At 36.5% G+C, this 17,000-nt stretch overlaps 1 protein-coding gene and 1 long non-coding RNA gene across 2 annotated transcripts in view; one reads left to right on the forward strand and one right to left on the reverse strand.

Moving 5' to 3' along the window:
* Window positions 1-17,000, reverse strand: part of LOC111416873 (neurogenic locus Notch protein) — an 81,170-nt gene that overhangs the window by 25,319 nt on the left and 38,851 nt on the right. The window contains exons 5-7 of the mRNA XM_023048978.2: window positions 13,862-13,995; window positions 6,188-6,544; window positions 3,985-4,140 (exon numbers count right to left, since the gene is read on the reverse strand). Of these exons, the coding sequence (XP_022904746.2) occupies window positions 3,985-4,140; window positions 6,188-6,544; window positions 13,862-13,995 (647 nt within the window). The remainder of the gene's footprint in view (window positions 1-3,984; window positions 4,141-6,187; window positions 6,545-13,861; window positions 13,996-17,000) is intronic.
* LOC139429250 (uncharacterized) lies at window positions 550-1,612 on the forward strand. The gene is made up of 3 exons (XR_011639916.1): window positions 550-628; window positions 692-1,057; window positions 1,116-1,612. It is a non-coding gene; the product is annotated as an uncharacterized lncRNA (long non-coding RNA).

Below are 17,000 nucleotides of genomic sequence, written 5' to 3' on the forward strand. Positions count from 1 at the left end.
TCAAACATTCTTTTGATTTTACTATTGTGTTAACTGGTGATCTACTGTATCCTAAACGTCTTCCTATTTCCGCTAGTTTTTCACCCTTCTCTGCCATTTCAATAATAGTTTTTCTTCTTTTCGAACCTTGTTCTATCTCGCGGTCACCTTTCCTTTTATTCATTTTCAACTTTTTATTTCTAAAATCCCGTTTGATCGAAATGTATTGACGCGGACGATGTCTGAAACGATGTGAAGCGAACTCAGGACGTGTATCGATTGAATTCACAAAGATATTTTTTCGTCCGGTCTCTTTCGGCAAATCCCCTCTGCAAAATTTGGTAAAATAGAGTAGTGTAACGAGCAAAGTAGGAAAGTCCCGAGTCGGTGGTAAGTGTACGTTCGTACGAATAAGTTGTACGTTCGTGCGAACAAAGATCATCTTGGAATCAATTAAACATAAATATACGTATTCTTATGGATATTTCGTGTTCGTTTAACGTACATTCGTTATACGTACGGTAACTCAGGAACGCATTGTGTACGTTAAGTGAGCGCTCACTGTATTGTGTTTGCCCCAACTATTTTGCAACAATGTGCAAATATGTTGAGAAAAAATTGAAAAAGCTACCTACATTATGCTTACTAGGTAAATGAAATTTTGCATAAAAAGTTTGTTTTTTAATCTATATATGTTTTTTAAATCATTTAGATTTGTAAGAAGAAACTATAAATAATTGCTTTTTGTCTCCACAAGATCAACCAACAGAAGATACTTCAGGTATGCCGCATGGTATGAAATTAATTATTTAGTTTCATAATTCATAATTATATAATTCAATATATACCATATTATATATGTTTATACCCCGACATGCCATATATATATATTTATACCCCCACATATGTATGCCCCGACAAACTTCCTGGTGTAACTAGTTCAACTGTTATGCAAGTCTATCCTGGAGGTAGTAAACAACAAGGTTGCGAAGTTGCTTCAACCTCATTTTGTGAGGAAAATTCTGTCATTTCATTAGAAATAAACGGTTCCACCTAAGTGATGAAAAAGAAATAATTGGTAAATACCATAAAAACTGAATAATCATTCTTATTTAAAATTATCTTTATTTTTGTAGATAAGAAACGGAGGAAATTACCTTTTACAAAGAACTGCAGCAATTGCAACCTAACTGGAGTAAAAAAAGCGTTGTGTCGCGCTAAGAAAAATGCCAGAATAATAAGGCAAAAGCTAATACAATTGAGGAAAAATCCTCAGGTATTGGTGAACCTCAAATATTTGAATAAAGAAACTAGAAATTTCTTTAGCAGCCAGTTCCGAAATCAGAGAAAAGAAGTGCTGGCTCATTCCATTTACAAACAAAGTGGTGAAGGATACCGGTTCTTATCAAATTTCTTTTCATTACCATCCAGGAAGACGTTACAAAAACTGTTAGGGTAAACAAAATGTAACATTATTCTATTTATTGAACTAAAACTACAACTAATAGTAGCACTATCACTAGAACTAACACTAGCTAGAAACTTTCGAAGTGATTTCAAGTCGTCTTCGATAGTGCTACTATTAGTTCTAGTTTAATTACACCGGCCGTAAAAGCCTTCGTACTTATATTCTATTTATGTTACCAAATTTTATTAGTTTTGTGAATAATAAATGATTATGTTGAAATTAGATCTTTCATTTAAAATATATTAAATGAAATAAATTTAAATGAATTTTATTTCATTTTTTCAAAGCAATATTAATTGTGTTATTTTTAAATTTGGCGGTTAAAGTTAGCCCCAACAATCTGGCAACGTCGGTCGCTTCGCTTCGATGCGCAGTGAACAATGTTGCCAGATCGTTGGTTAGCCCAGTTTTACACCATTATCCTAATTGAAGTTGGTTTTAATCTGTGATTAGTACTCTACGGTGACATCGGATGGCGCTGTACGCAAGGTACAATTTAATAAGGTAGAGTTGGCCATCTCTATCCTTCCTTGTCTCTGGTTAAGATAAAGTTTAATAAATAATAGGTAAGATAATATTAAGCTAATTAATACAGTTCATTAATAATTTAACAAAACAAGTAACAAAGATTGTCGAAGAAAATCGTTCAACCAGCATAAAAACAACGAATATTTAACAAATTGGAAAAGATTCATATCATAATAAATGTTCAATATGCGCACCATTTACTTCTAAACACAAACGGATACGTTTTCTAAATGAACTTCTAATGCGTTCAAAGATACCAGCAATTTGTTTTACTGTGTCAAATGCGTTACTAATTTTATTCTTCAAATCCTGCACATTTTGAACGTCTTCAGAATAAACAATTTGTTTTAAATGTCCCCAAAACCAAAAATCTAACGGATTTAAATCTGGTAAACGAGGTGGCCATCCTCGGCCAATCCACTTATTGCGAAATCTGTTATTTAAGTATGCTCGAGTAGCGCATGCATAAACGTGCATAAAGTAGCAATCTTCTAGAATTTGTTGAGGTAATTCATCAAATGCCTCTGTAAGGTCATTTTGTAAAAAATGTATGTAGGCATCGGCTGTCAATCTCTTTGGAAGAAAAAATGGACCTAATAACTGATCACCTATAACTCCACCCCATACATTAACACTGAATCGCCCCTGATGATGAGTTTCTAGTATTGCATGGGGATTTTCATCGCTCCAAACGTGCGCATTATGAATATTAAAAATTCCACTTTGAGTAAATGTCGCTTCTTCCGTAAATACAATGTTTATGGGAAAGTCGACGTTTACTACCTCTTCCTGTATGGCCCACCTACAAAAAATCTCTCTTTTTTCGCCATCATTTTCTGTTAGAGCTTGAACGGTGTTGTAATGATAAGGATAAAGCAACTGCTCCCTTAAAATGCGGTGAACGGTTGTTTTGTTAATGTTTTCTTGTGCGGAAATTCTTCTAATGCTGGTTGAGGCATTTTCATCGGCTCTTCTCAAAACTGCTTCTTCTAATTCCACCGGCCTTGTGTAATGTCTCTCCGTGGAATGGCTGTGGGTTACGCTTCCCGTTTCTTTTAATCTGAGAAATAGTCTGCTAAAGGTGTGACTATTAGGCAATCGTCTGTTCGGGAACCTTTGCGCGTAATGACAAGCTGCTAACGACGCATTTCCATCAGCTAGTCCGTAACAATACACCATATCCGCCATCTCTTCCTTGGAGTAATTAATAGGAGCCATACTTAATAGTTTTATTAAATTAAATAGTAAAATAATAATTTCGTGAAGTATTCCGGTATTTCGGACCTATGTTTATTAGGCTTTTTTTGTTTATTTTTGATTATAGAACACGCTTATGCAGTTTTGTACAATCGTTGCGGGACACCCTGTATAACATTTATTTAATAGTTTCTGATACTGTAACAACAAGGTGCCAAGCTAAACAAAAAAGTGTAAAATTGTAAATAATTATAGTCTCCTTGTTAAAGTTAATTACGAGTAAAAATGGAAATTTTTAGTAAATTTCGGGTTCGTAACACTTAAAACCGTCCAGGATCTTGCTTAATTACCATAATCAAAAAGCTAAGCAACAATCCAAAAGGTCGTAGGCGTCGTTTTCGAAGATTCGCAATGACTTGACAAGATCCAACTTTAAACCGAGGAAACCTTAAACTCTAACGACTACCGTTCGTTCCCATGGAACAAGACGTTAATTATTGTTATTCATTCATCCGATCTCTAAGAACAAATCGATTTGCATGATTTAACTGACGACCGCCCGGATTTACATTTCTTCACCAAGGAAAATGCACAGAAACAAATATGTCTATATGTAGATATTAGATCATACGACAAACAACAAAGACGTTTATGACTCAGATCGGTATTGAATCAAACGGTATGATTTAAAAAAAAATAGAAATGGTGGTTGTGAGTAAACTGTAAAAAAAAAACCATAACCAAACCGAATCGAACAAACTATAGTCAATCTGTTTTTTTCTCATAGCGATCCCATAAAAAAAGATACATACCTTGTTCGCACTCGTCTATGTCCTCAGAACAATCGGTTCCTTTGTATCCGGACGCACAGCTGCAGGTGTACGACCCGTTGATGGGGCTGGTGTCGCAAATCGCGTCCGCGTGACAAGGACTGCTTGTACATGCGTCATCCAAATGGCACAATAATCCTAAAAAATATAAAAAATAATAAGAGATTGTTATATAGATAGGTTATGAAATGGTTCAACTATTGCTTAACGTTAAATAACTTTATTTAAGAAAAAATAAATAAATTAAATCATTTTCATATGAACAACTAAAGTTGAGTAAAATTTGTTTAATATTAATTTTACACTCAAGCAATCACACCAAGTTCCGTGACTTTTAAAAGTTGAAAAGTACGAAGAACGTGTTGAATAATAATTTTAAGACTTCGTCTCACAATAACTTTCGTTAAAACTCAAATGGTAAGCACCATGAACACCAGGATCTTTAACCGGCGAGACGATAGCAACAAACTTTTTCCTTTATATTTCCACCTACTTCTAGGGCCCATATCTTCGTTATCTAGAAAGATAGCGAAAAACTAAGCACACAGTTGGAAAGCTTGGTCTTTTCTCTATCATAAACCGAGTTTTCGTCCGCCGATATGTTGATAATAAGAGCAAGAAAAAATAAGAAACGTCGAGCTGCATTCAATTTACCTCAGAATTACCAAACTTCACGGCCTTGTGCAGCCGTTACCAGATGGAAATTCAATAAATGGTTTACATATTCGGAAAGAGCTGACCTTGGACTATCTTATTCCGAGTTTTCGTCCGCCAATATCTATCAGCGTCTGTAAGAAAAACCCACCTGAAAAAACCCCTACCGATAAAAACACGCAAATATTTCTTGCACTAATAACTTTCCTATTTGACAGGGAGAAAACTGTACAACTATATTCAGCTTATGGAAAATTTCCTGCTCTTTCCAACGATGTGTGACACACTGTGATCACACGTTTGCACAATCCTTTTTTCTGACTATGAACTACCTAAACCACGAATTTTTGCCGCGGCTAAACCACGCTTAGGTCAATAACTAACTCTCTTGTATAACGGGGAGAAAACTCTAGAACTATATTCATCTTATGGGAAATTTTCTGCTCTTTCCAACGGTTCCAACGCGTTTTTTAAATTGATGGACTGAGTTAAAATGCAAAGTTGGTAACGTTACCAGATTCAAAACCATCAACACACAATTCAACAATTCGAGTCTAAAATCACTCAAATTCTTCCAGATTCTGATAAATTAGGTGTAACATGAAATAATCTTTCCTTTTTGAACAGTTTAACATGTTTCTAAACGTAAAACTAAAACTAGAACTAACACTAGCACTATCACTAGGACTAACACTAGACCTAGAACTAGAAACTTTCGGGTTCGCTTCCAACTTGTTTTCTGAAGAAGGTTGCAACATGGCACCCGAAACGTCAAACATTTTTTCAAAAAACGCACGGCTCAACCCGAAAGTTTCTAGTTCTAGGTCTAGTGTTAGTTGTAGTGATAGTGCTAGTGTTAGTTTTAGTTTTATTAACACCGGCCGTGAAAGCCTTCGTACTTATATGTTTTTAAACGGTTTTAAATAAATTAAGAGTGAATGAAAAATTATCTGTCAACATGAAATGAAGTTAGGATTCTCTCTCGGGTAAAACTTTGTTCCAATTTTTCCTTCATCAAATAAGAAAGTTAGGGTAAGAAGTGATTGCGTTCTGCTACCTGTAGGTTGTCTTTCAGGTGCGTTTCTTTTACAGACGCCGATAGATATTGACGGACAAAAACTCGGAATAAGATAGTCCAAGGTCAGCTCTTTCCGAATATGTAAATCATTTATCGAATTTTCGTCTGGTAACGGCTGCACAACGCCGTGAAGTTTGGTAATTTTAAGGTAAATTGAATGCAGCGCGACGTTTCTTATTTTTTCTTGCTCTTATTATCAACATATCCGCGGATGAAAACTCGGTTTAAGATAGAGAAAAGACCAAGCTTTCCAACCGTGTGCTTAGTTTATATCTTTCTAAATAACAAAGATATGGGCCCTAGAAGTAGATGGAAATATAAAGGAAAAAGTTTGTTGCTGGGCGATTTGTTGCTATCGTCTCGCCGGTGGATCTTTAGAAGAATACAGTGCTTTAATTCTTGAATTCTTTCTAATATTTTTTAGTAATCAAGTTTAAAAATAATAATTTTTACCTGTTTTTCCTGGTGTACATCTACAATAAAAGCTTCCGACCCTATCGATACAAGTAGCCCCGTTAAAACATGCCGCTCCAGCGCAATCGTCAATGTTCCCGGAACAATCCGGACCCGTCCAGCCGTTCACACAGATGCACGAATAACCCCCGACACTGTTGGTGCACGTGGCCCCGTTTTGGCATACGCTCGGCCTGAGGGAGCACTCGTCAACGTCATGTTCGCAGAAGCGTCCCGTGTAGGTCGCCGGACACTGGCAGCTGTAATCGTTTAAACCGTCCACGCAGGTTGCCCCGTTCTGACATTTATGCCCAGGACAGTCGTCGATGTTCTCTTCGCAGTCGTGACCACGAAAACCTAGATAGAACATTTAAAAAGTAAAAGTTAAACCAAAAAAAAATCTTTCAAAAAGATAATTTGTAATTTTTAGATAATTTTTTCTTAAAAGTAAACAATATTAAAAGAAATTGCTGGTTATAACGGGATCGGTTGTCTTTCGGTGATGGAAAAAATAAGGGTAATTGGCCGCTGTGTCGGCTTTCTTTTCGGTCCCGATTATAACATAGGCGTACGCAATTTTTCTTCATCGTTGGTCTCAATTAGCTTTACGAGTTTTTTTGTAGTTTAATATGGTGGAACTGTAATTATTTAATTACGGCTCTCTTTCCTCTCTCTTATTTGCACAGCATTATCAAAAAAGTGCTTTAATAAAATAAATTGGCCCCCATAAAAATTTATGTTATATATAATTACATTGTAATTAGTAAAGTACAAAAAAAAATTTTATCAATTTAATAAGGTTCACTCTGTATAAACAAATTCTTCGGTGTACAAATTGTTTATTTGTTGTAAACGTATAATTAAGTAGAATTCCGAGTACATAGTAGAGGAACGGGCCCCGCCGTTTGTCGATAGGGCCTCGGCAGTCGCCGATACAGTTGGGGCACATCTGGTTTCCCACGGTATTTGTATCTCGACCCACGCCTGTGGCGTATCGTCGTCGTCGACGCGCTCAGCCTCTTCTTCGTCTATCCACTCTCTATCTGCTCAGCCATTCCAACAGATATGTTATTGCTAACTTAGCGGTACGCATTTCCGGCGAAAAAAATAATTATAAATAAAAATAAACCGTTTCTACTATCCAAAAACGATGATCTCAAGTGAAGGAGAGTAAATATTTATCACATCTTGAATACTTCCTAGCTTAAACAGGTTTTTTTTTACAAGGTGTTTAAAAAATTATATCAAACAAATTATCTACTGACTAAAAGATAGTTCAGTTCCACATTGTATCGCCTTCTCCATATCCAATTATTCTTTATTTATTAGACCAAAGAATGTCCTCAATATTTTTCTTACAAATACTTCAATTTGTATTTCTGATTCCTCCGATCCTTCTGTATTGAGTTTGACTCCCAGATACGTAAAGAAACATCTCACTTCTTTAACATTTTCCTTCAAAATTTACACATTCTTGGTTTTTTTTGCTATAACTGTTCTCCAATAGTTAAGAATCCTCTCCTCTGAGATAGCTTCAGACGTTACGTCTGATTGCTTTAAAGACTTCTTTCTTTTTTGCTTTCAGCTCGGTGTTAGTGGTATTGTTATTTCTTTTCATTTCATTTCGTTCCAAAACCAAATTTGTTGTGTTGTGACACATACAGTTATATTTTAATTTGTGCCATATCTTTATCAATCTGCCAGTTCTAAAGTAGTTCAGTACTGTTAGGTCCTTTATGATGGATCGTTTGTTGTAACAGGAAGCCCAACAGACCAGACATATTTTTAGACCTATTTTCGCATCAAAAATAGGAGAGTGAAGCATACTTAGAAGCAAATTTCATAACTGGAGCTACTTAAATAAGTACAAATTATTCATTTCCTTAACACTATTTCTAAGAAGCCTTCAACCATAACTAGAAGTATCACGTAACATAAACTTGTTTAGTACTTCAAATATTCTTATTTAAGCTTTTGTTTTCTTATCAATATTTGTTACAAAGGGTGTGAGAGAGACAAAAAATGATTAAAATACAGAGGGTAAAAATCTATGTTGGGTTCGTAAAACAAATCGTGGTACCCCGAGGTGGTTCTCCGGCTTCGGTCACTTCGAGGGAACCGACCAACAACAACCTGTTATTCTCGTATAGTCGTTCCGCCCGCGAGGCAAACGCCATCTATTAGCCGAACCCCCCGCGCTTTGTAATTATCGCGTCCCGGCTAAGATGAAATAAGAAGAAATCGATGAATTATAACGGCCGCGACCGTATATAGAAAATACCTTGATTTCACCCAAAGAAACCAACACCGGTAGCTACGCCGACTTTCAAACTTGCCAACAACTCATTAAGAACTCGATGATAGATAATAATAATATCGCTTAATCCTTTAACTAGCTTTTACGTTATTTCTCCTACTTATATTGTTAGTTTTTTGAATTGAATCGCGGTTAACTCTAGTACTAGAAGTCGGTATTGTTTTTTAGGCTCTTTCTTTTATATGTTTGTACCATATGTATACATAGATGTAGCTGGTCAACGAACTGGCTACACAAAGAAGGCCGTGCCATTACTCTCTAGTTGGCTAGATGATAATGATGATGATGATGGGTGGAGAATACAGGATAAAAATACAGAGATGGACAAAAGTTGTTTAAATTAATGTTTTTTTGACAATTAGTTGCCCTCGGATTACTTTTGTATCTCTATCAATCAAAGCAAACTTTTAAAAGAGAAAACTAGCAGAAAAACAGAAAGGAAAATAAATTGACAACAGCCAAAACCATAAACAGTTTTAAATACTGGGCTGGTGGAGCCACGTGGTATTCATCTGTCAGGGAGCAGCAACAAGTGGCCTCCCGCTGACTACACTCTTCCACTTTCTTCTTCTTCTACTCCTCAACTCGACGGTCGTCTCGTTTCTCGGTTCGCCAGAAAGCCCGCGGGCGTAGCAGATCTGTGGGAAGAAGTACGCTCGTTTCCCCCCTTTTTCTTCGAAAGACCCCCTTTTCCCCCTACTTTACCATTAATTCACTCGGCTATATTCGCAGCCTGTTCCACAGACATTATTCAGAACGAGAATTCGTCGAGTGGTAACGGTTAAAATGTATAAAATTTCAGCGTTTTGGAGGATTAAGAACGAAATAAAGAAATGTAAGCGTCCCGGACGAGTTTTGGAATTAAGGAGAATTTTTTTTTCTTAAAATGTTTACTCAGAAATTGTATGGTTAAAAAAATGTTGCGTTTGAGTTGGTCGTAAAGAGGTACTTGACATTGTCTTATCGTATCCTCTCGTTGAAGAGTTTCTCAATTACAAGGACCGACTCTTGTTTAAGTGTATAGTGAAAGAGGAACAAACAGGGTTTATTTAACGACCATTAAGTTATGTTTGAGTAAGACAACATTTTTTCTAAAATAAGTTTACAATATTAATTTCGTCAATAGAACAGAAAAAAATCTTTTCTTATTACAAAGTAAATACGAAACACTTGTTACAAAATTCAAATTAACAAACACAAGATTCTTCTCATCACGATCCGTCAAAAAAAAAGAAAGAAAAAACACTGACAGAATAGAACAATCACCAATCGCATCTCACGAAAAATCCACGCAACCCACGATTAGTTGCGTAAAAAAAAATTATACCAAATACAAAGTAATACGCCGGGAAAGTAGTAAAACGAGTCGGAAAGAAGAGAAAGAATTTGAAAGACGAATAAATGGAGATAAAAGTATGGAGAGAAGTAAGCGACCGTTTAATTACTTATAAACGATCGACCTCGTTATCTCTCGAACCAATCTACTTACTTAGTTCGTTCGCGCGGACAATTAGCAGTCGCGCCAACAACGGCGACTGTCGCTCGTTTGTCGTCGTCGATTGTCAACTGTCCCGAAATAAATGAACGACCGTCTTGAAACAATAGCTGTTCGAAAACAATAGGGGATTTTCTGCACTTGTGACTAATGTTTTCATTATTGTTGTTAATCGCTTTGATAATCTATCTATATACAGTGAATTTCAGTTAAAATGCAATACCTATACAGAAATATATTTCCATAGAAACCAGGGCGTACCTGCTTACTTTGTCCCATATAAAATACAACATGTCTGAATGTTTCTTGTTCTAGGTCTAATGTTAGTTCTAGTGAGAGTGGTAGGTAGCGCTAGTTAACATAAGATATCACTATGTTGCACATTTTTATTGAACTAAAACTAGAACTAACACAAGACCTAGAAGTAGAATCATTGGGGTTTAGCCGTCTTGAACGACGTGTTTCTAAACCCGAACGATTCTAGTTCTAGGTCTTGTGTTAGTTCTAGTAATAGTGCTGGTATAAAACTAGAACTAACACAACATCTAAAACCAGAATCATTCGGGTTTAGCCGTCTTGAAAACGTGCGGCTCAAGGGGTGATTCTTTAGTGAATTTTAAAGGTACTTTAATATATGAACCAATTCAAAACTGGCGGAAAATTTTGGTCCTTAAAAACCATAAACGCTAGGAAAATGAAATTTGTGGCATATGTTTAACTCATAATAGGGCACGTTTTGATCCTATTTGTACTTTCAACCTACACTTCTAAATTACTAATCGTGACTACCCCTTTACGTTTTTACTAAGATTTTTTATGCAGATGATAAATACATTGGAATAATTTTAGTTAGATAGATAAAACTTTAAAAACAATAGATAAAACAAAAAAAGATTTAGAATCTTTTTTTTGTCTCTTTGTGTTCTTCGAAAATTTAATAATTTCTAAGAAAAAATTAATTAAGCAAATACTAACTGTTAAGTAGGTAGGGTTGTTAATCGAAAGTTAGAATGAATTTATATTGAAAAAATCTTAGTAGGCTTTGAAATCTTTGAAAGAGTTATCCATAATCTTGCAAGATTATCTCATCCCACCAACGCATCCTCTTAAAGTTTATTAATTTTTTAACATTCCACACTTTTTAACGTCGCCATTTTTCATCTTTTATCTTCATTTTGTGTATCCATCAGATAACAAAATGCTTTATTCTTTTCCGATTTCCAGTCTACACCTATTATAGCTTCATTGACTTTGTCGCTGATGATGGGGCAACCCGAAACTAGTACGACTTTATACAGGTGTCCGGGAGACCGGTCATTAGACGTTTCTGGGGTTCTGGCGAAAATAAAAATTTGAGAATTCAGACTTAAGCATTATCAATTACGATCTCTTCGACTAAAATATTTTCAGATTTCTTGCACTTCCGGTTATAGCGGAAGTCGCCACCTACTTTATTTTTTTAAATGGAACAGCCTATATATTTTTACATATTTGGATTTGTCTGTTTTTAGGGTTTATAAATAACTTTATTTTTTGCAATTTGATTCGGCCGTTCTCGAGTTATTCGAATTTTTCTAGAAAAATCTGCTCCAGCAGACATTTGTTCAAAAAATGAGAGAACACTCGATTTTTGGGATATCAATTTAGGATTCAGAATATGCTTAAACAACATGATGGAGTATGCTTTGGTGCCGAGAACGGCTATCTAGAACGTTTGGTCACTTTACTATGGCACGTTAACTTTTCAAAATTTGGAAGTACCATAACTTCATTTTTTTAAATGGCATCCCCCATATTTTATTACTTAGTCGTCTTCGGCGTCTCATTCTACATCTTTTATATCCGATATGTCCCATACCTAACATTAATAGTTTAGGAGATAATTAGGGTTTTTTGAAAAATGCACACATATCATATGGATATTTAGCCTAGTGTGCCATGAAAAACAAGCCTTCTCAATGAGTTCTTGTCAAAGACTCACTTGTTTACGTCACTTGATGCATGTGAGCAAATAATTATCTGTTATGTCCCCTTAATATTAGTACTGAAAAGAGTTAAAATCGATAACAATAACGAAAGTAATATTTACACAAATCAAGAAATTCTTAATTTATTTTTTATGCATAAAAAGCGCGACAAAGTTCGTAGTATGATTCCTAGATCTTCTTTGGCAGCTCGAATTGAGGTGTTGGGACTGGGCTCGAAATAAGCCAAGGCATTCACCTCTTCCGTTGCATTATCTACTACACATTCGTCCAAAATGCAAAAAATTTGCTTCTATTCTTCTAAATTTACCTTTTATCATCGGAGGTAAATGTGGATAATTTTCATTAAGCATTCTGCAAGTTCTACTAAGAACTTTGTCGCACTTTTCGTGCACAAAAAATAAATTATGGATTTTTTCATTTGTATAAACATTATTTACGTTATTAATATCCATTTTAACTGGTTTTAGACTCACAAGCATCGAACAACGTAAATCAGACTTTGACGTTTGTCAATAAGTCATTAAACATTTGTTTTCCATGGCACACTAGGTTAATATCGATATGATATGTGAGCATTTTTCAAAAAACCCTAATTATTTCTCAAACTATTAATGTTAGGTATAGGACATATGGAGTATAAAAGATGTAAAATGGGACGCCGAAGACGACTAAGTAATAAAATATGGGGGGTGCCATTAAAAAAAATTAAGTTATGGTGCTTCCAAATTTGGAAAAGTTAACGTGTCATAGTAAAGTGACCAAACGATCTAGACAGCCGTTCTTAGCACCAAAACATACTCTATCATGTTGTTTAAGCATGTTCTGAATCCTAAATTGATATCTCAAAAATCGAGTGTTCTATGATTTTTTGAACAAATGTCCGCTGGAGCAGATTTTTCTAGAAAAATTCGATTAACTCGAGAACGGCCGAATCAAATTGCAAAAAGTAAAGTTATTTATAAACCTTCAAAACAGACAAATCCAAATATGTAAAAATATATAGGGTGTTCCATTTAAAAAAATAAAGTAGGTGGCGATTTCCGGTATAACCGGAAGTGCTAGAAATCTGAAAATATTTTAGACGAAGAGAACGTAATTGATAATACTTAAGTCTGAATTCTCAATTTTTTATTTTGGCCAGAACCACAGAAACGTCTAATGACCGGTCTCGCTGAGACATCCTGTATAAATAAATGCAAGTTAGAAGTTTTTATATGGTTTTTATTTGAAATCTTTGTCAGAAATATTTTTGACCTTTAAATGTCAGTGTTTTTCTTACTATAATTATTACTTTTCAAATTAATTTTTGAATAAAGTTCTATCGCATTTACACTTGTTCACTCGACGTTTCAAAATTTTAAATAAAACAACAATAATAGTAAGAAAAACACTGACGTTTAAATGTCAAAAATAATTCTGAAAAAAAATTGTAAAGCCTACTAAGATTTCTTCATGAAAAATTCATTCCAACTTTCGATTAACAACCCTATAACTTAACAGTCAACATGTTTATAACATCAAAGAGATAAAAAGTTTTAGAATAGTTTTATCTATCTGATACTTTTCCAATGTATTTATCATTTTCATACAAAAACTCTAGGCATAGGTTGAACGGGGTGTGGTTATTTTTGCCGCCATTTTTGAGGGTGTGTAGCTCCTTAGGGGAGCCGAAGTCGCCTATGTTTCATATATTGAAGTACCTTTAAAATTCACTAAAGAATCACCCCTTGAAGTTTGTTGCAGTCATTCAGATAACACCTGTATACTAAACTGTTATTTAAAATTTTCCAAAAAATACGGGTGTGCCAGCAAAGCTTTTAAGATCATTTACTGATCTAAACTATTTTTGGATATGAAAAAATAAATTAACTCACCTGCTGGACATTCACAGCCGTATGAATATTTATCCTTTTTCCGACACTTTCCATCGTTTAAACACGGACTGGGATCACATGGAATATATTCTGTTTCACAGTCTTTTCCAGTATATCCCTCATTACATGTACACCTAGAAAAAGAAGAAAGATAAACAATAGTAAAATAGATATATATCATATTAATCAAGTTATAAGTTTCTTTGAACAACAAAAAGGATAATGATTAAAAGTGAAATTGCCTTTAATTCAAAGAATACCTGGTATAGTAATAGTGAATGCATATAATAAAACGAGTAAATGAAATTAAACTAGAAAACACTTGTTTATTTATTGATAAATGAAAACTTGCTATAAATGCTATTGATTTAGAAAAAAAATAACGAAAAATGTCGATTCCTTTTGAAGATAAGAGAGGGAAACCAATAAAATGCCCGGGGGGACATAGCGGTCGTGTTCTTCGGCTGTAGATGGCCGGCACAGATGGTCTTTATAAGAGAGTTAAATTATTATTTGCCCCCGATGGAAGAGAGCTCGGTTCTAATCTGGCCTATGCATCTCTTGAGAGACCGTGGTTCGCATACACGGACGACCGGAAAGAATCTTTTTCCTCTTTCTCCCCTCCGCCGTGTCGCCCGACCCCCCTTTTTTATTTTCATCGTGGTGGTTTCGTTCCCCTTTTTTCCGATTCCTTTTCACCTACGACGACCACAACGGACGATTTCTAACCTTTTCACTGACATTCAATTGTATTCCAACGAATATAACTGTCTCACTTCTTCCACGTTCACTTGTGGTCCTTTTTATAAAAATTAAATATTTACTAATTTTTCATTAATACGATTCGGCTGAAGATGACGATTAATCGTCGAATCAAGTATCAAAAATGTGTATACTAAAAATAATTACATTTCATTTCAGCTTTGAATGAGAAAAAGTCTTTGTTATTGCCAATTTTGGTAAAAATTTTCAGAGCGAGTGTCGCCTGGAAATATGTGCCGGCAGAATGGACTAAGGTACGGGTATCTTACATACCCAAAGCGGGCCGTTCGGTCCCTACTTCTAATGCCTTTCGACCCATCAGCCTAACGTCATTTCTGCTAAAAACCCTTGAAAAAGTTCTGGAACGGTATATCCGTACGGTGCCATTGGTATCTGGTCCACTGAGTTGCCACCAGTATGCTTATCAAGCGGGAAAATCAGCAGAATTGGCTCTACACAACTTAGTTGGTAGAGTATCCAGGACGCTGCAGTATAAAGAAATCTTGGTTTGTGCGTTTCTGGATATAGAGGGAGTGTTCAACAACGCAATACCACAATCTCTTGAAAGAGCTGCTCTTGACAGGGGAGTGGAAGCAACTATAGCGGGTTGGATCCGCAATATGCTAGATAGTAGAATAGTTTCTACTTCACTCCACGGTGATACGATACGCTTCAGGCCGGGAGGTGGCTGCCCGCAGGGAGGGGTGTTATCTCCCCTGATTTGGTCCCTCCTAGTTGACGATCTGATTGCGATAGTCGAAGCCGTTGGTGTGGAAATACAAGCTTATGCTGATGACATTGTCGTTATGGTCAAAGGAACCTGTTTGCCGAGGATATCTAAAGTCCTCCAGGTGACCCTAGATACCATTTGCGCTTGGTGTAAGGGAGAGAACCTCTCAATAAACCCGCAAAAGACAATTGTTGTGCCCTTCACCAGGAAGCGAAAGTTGGATGGACTAATCCGCCCAACTATCCAAGGTGAAGAAATTCCTTTCTCAAAGGAAGTCAAATATCTAGGAGTAATCCTAGACAAAACCCTGTCATGGAATGGACATTTGCAGGGAGTTTTGCACAAAGCTAGACTATCCTTGTGGACTTGTCGCAGTCTTTGTGGAAAAAAATTGGGGTCTTACCCCTGAAAGACTGTACTGGCTCTATGTGACTGTGGTTAGACATACGGAGCAGCAGCCTGGTATAGGAAAGTCCGACAGACTTCAGTTATCAGTAAACTTTCACGAATTCAACGAGTAGCTGGATTGGCAATCTCTGGTGCGATAGGCACAACGCCAACTCTAGCAATCGAGGTTCTGCTTGGCCTATCTCCTCTGCATTTGCATATAGAGAAAGTGGCTAGAACAACCATTTACAGATTTAAGCAATATGCTCAAAACTGTTCCGACATGTCCTACCAATGGGCTGCGGAAGACATTATAAGCACTGATACTGTGCTATCAATGCCGTCAGATTTGGCGGTAGCACTATCAGTGATTAATGCTCGATACCAGATTGTACTGCCTGAGCGGCAGTCCTGGATCGAAAATGAAAATTCTCTGGTTCGGGCAGACATTTGCTTGTACACAGATGGATCAAAAACGCCTGAAGGGGTAGGAGCAGGAGTATACTGCCAGACACCTCGAATTAAGCAAGCCTACAGCCTGGGTACGTACTGTACTGTATTCCAGGCGGAAGTATTTGCTATTGACATGGGTACTAAAATCCTTCTTGAAAGAGGGGTGAAGAACATGACAGTACGAATTTTCTCAGACAGTCAAGCCGCTCTCCAGGCGCTGCAAGCCGTGAAAACGGTGTCGGCTCTGGTTAATGATTGTAAGAGAACATTAAACACAATGAGTTGTGATAACAGAGTCTCTCTGATTTGGGTCCCAGGTCACTCTGGGGTTGCTGGCAATGAAGCGGCAGATAAGCTAGCACGAGATGGCAGCGCTGAAGCGTTTGTGGGACCGGAACCAGCAGTTGGTGTATCATTTGCGATGGCTAAATATAGGATTGGACTGTGGGCTGAAGAGAGACTTCGCCTACTGTGGACCAGTTCTCCTGGAATGAGACCCGGGAATATTTTAGGACTTGCCCGTAGTAGCATAAAAGTTCTAATGGGTGTTTTTACTGGGCACTGCCGATTAAAAGCACACCTCAACTTGTTGGGTTTAGCCGACGATGTTGAATGCCGACTATGTGCGGAGGAAGCAGAAACGGTTGAGCATGTTTTATGCCACTGCCCTGCCGTTAACCGTATCAGATTCTCGATTTTTGGGTCGCAGTTTATCTCCTCAAAAGATCTGAATGACCTTTCGCCGAGCAAGGTATTAATGTTCGTTAAGAGCATTGGACTGCACGGTGAAATTTGATAACGATATCT

Source organism: Onthophagus taurus, chromosome 3 (assembly GCF_036711975.1).
Source record: "Onthophagus taurus isolate NC chromosome 3, IU_Otau_3.0, whole genome shotgun sequence".
NCBI classification, from domain to species: domain Eukaryota; kingdom Metazoa; phylum Arthropoda; class Insecta; order Coleoptera; family Scarabaeidae; genus Onthophagus; species Onthophagus taurus.